The sequence below is a fragment of the Acanthamoeba castellanii genome (genome assembly GCF_000313135.1).
Source record: "Acanthamoeba castellanii str. Neff unplaced genomic scaffold scf7180000084759, whole genome shotgun sequence".
NCBI lineage: Eukaryota > Discosea > Longamoebia > Acanthamoebidae > Acanthamoeba > Acanthamoeba castellanii.
This window is the reverse complement of record NW_004457640.1, coordinates 13,724-14,646: the sequence shown is the minus strand read 5'-3', so window position 1 is coordinate 14,646 and position 923 is coordinate 13,724. Positions and strand designations below refer to the sequence as shown.

The 923-nt window shown below is 54.5% G+C and overlaps 1 protein-coding gene across 1 annotated transcript; it reads right to left on the bottom strand.

Annotated features, from left to right (window-relative positions):
* Positions 1 to 14: 14 nt before the first annotated feature.
* ACA1_395870 (abscisic acid activated, putative) lies at positions 15 to 419 on the bottom strand (the record flags this gene model as incomplete). The annotated part of the gene is made up of 4 exons (XM_004351547.1): positions 15 to 23; positions 53 to 135; positions 208 to 288; positions 362 to 419. 4 exons carry the CDS (start codon positions 417 to 419, stop codon positions 15 to 17), a joined length of 231 nt encoding a protein of 76 aa, XP_004351599.1.
* Between the last annotated feature and the right edge of the window lie 504 nt (positions 420 to 923).

Sequence of the window (923 nt, the reverse complement as noted above, 5' to 3'; positions counted from 1 at the left end):
GAAGTAAAACATCATCATCTGATCTATTCGAGAGAGAAGTGTGCGGTTGGACGTACCGCTTGACGAGGCCCTCATCGAATGCGCTCTTGAACGCCTCGCCGATCTCGGCCTCGTTGCCGTAAATCTCGGCGCAGTCTGAATAAAAAAATATAAATAAGACGTAAATAAAGTAAATAAAATAAAATAAATAAAGAAGAGTGAGGATACCGAAGTGACGGTAGCCGGCCTTGATGGCAGCCTTCACGGCAGCGCCCACCTCGCCCTTGCCAGCCTGCCAGGTGCCCAATCCTGCAATCATGGATCCAAATCGTATTAAAATCACCGGAAGTTGAAGGATGAAGATGTGAGGTGATCTTCGTACCAACGACGGGGATCTTGGCGCCGGTGTTCAAGTCGAGAGTGGGAGAGAGGGTGGTCATCTTGTGTGGGTGGATGGGTTGTGTGTGTGCGTTGGGTTGTTCTCTTTTGTTTCGCTTTTGTTTTGGCTGGGGTGCACGTGCTCCTGCAAACGCCGACATGGAACCGGCGAGCCACTCAACTATGATTGGCCCCGCCACGGGTGTGCGATCGCCGTCAACCCCTGGGCCGGTAGGGACCCGGTGCACCGCCCGCTCCCGCAACCTGCCCCGCTGGGCGCCCACAACATCCACGGAGCGCATGTTTCGGCGCCAACGTCGGAGCACATGTTTCGGGGTACCCCGGAGTGATCAGCATTCCCTGCCGGAGACAAAGGTATGTAAGCCTTCGAACTTCACCAGATATGGAAAAGACTGATAGGCCCCTAACTCGAAAGCTCGCGAGAGCAACGACAACCCGACCTGCGAGATGGGCCACTCCAACAGTAACTGCCACCTGTCGTCCTCCTTCCTCCAGTCCAGCCACCACACTGCACTGTTGAGTGCTGTGCTTTGGGTTTTTCTAAC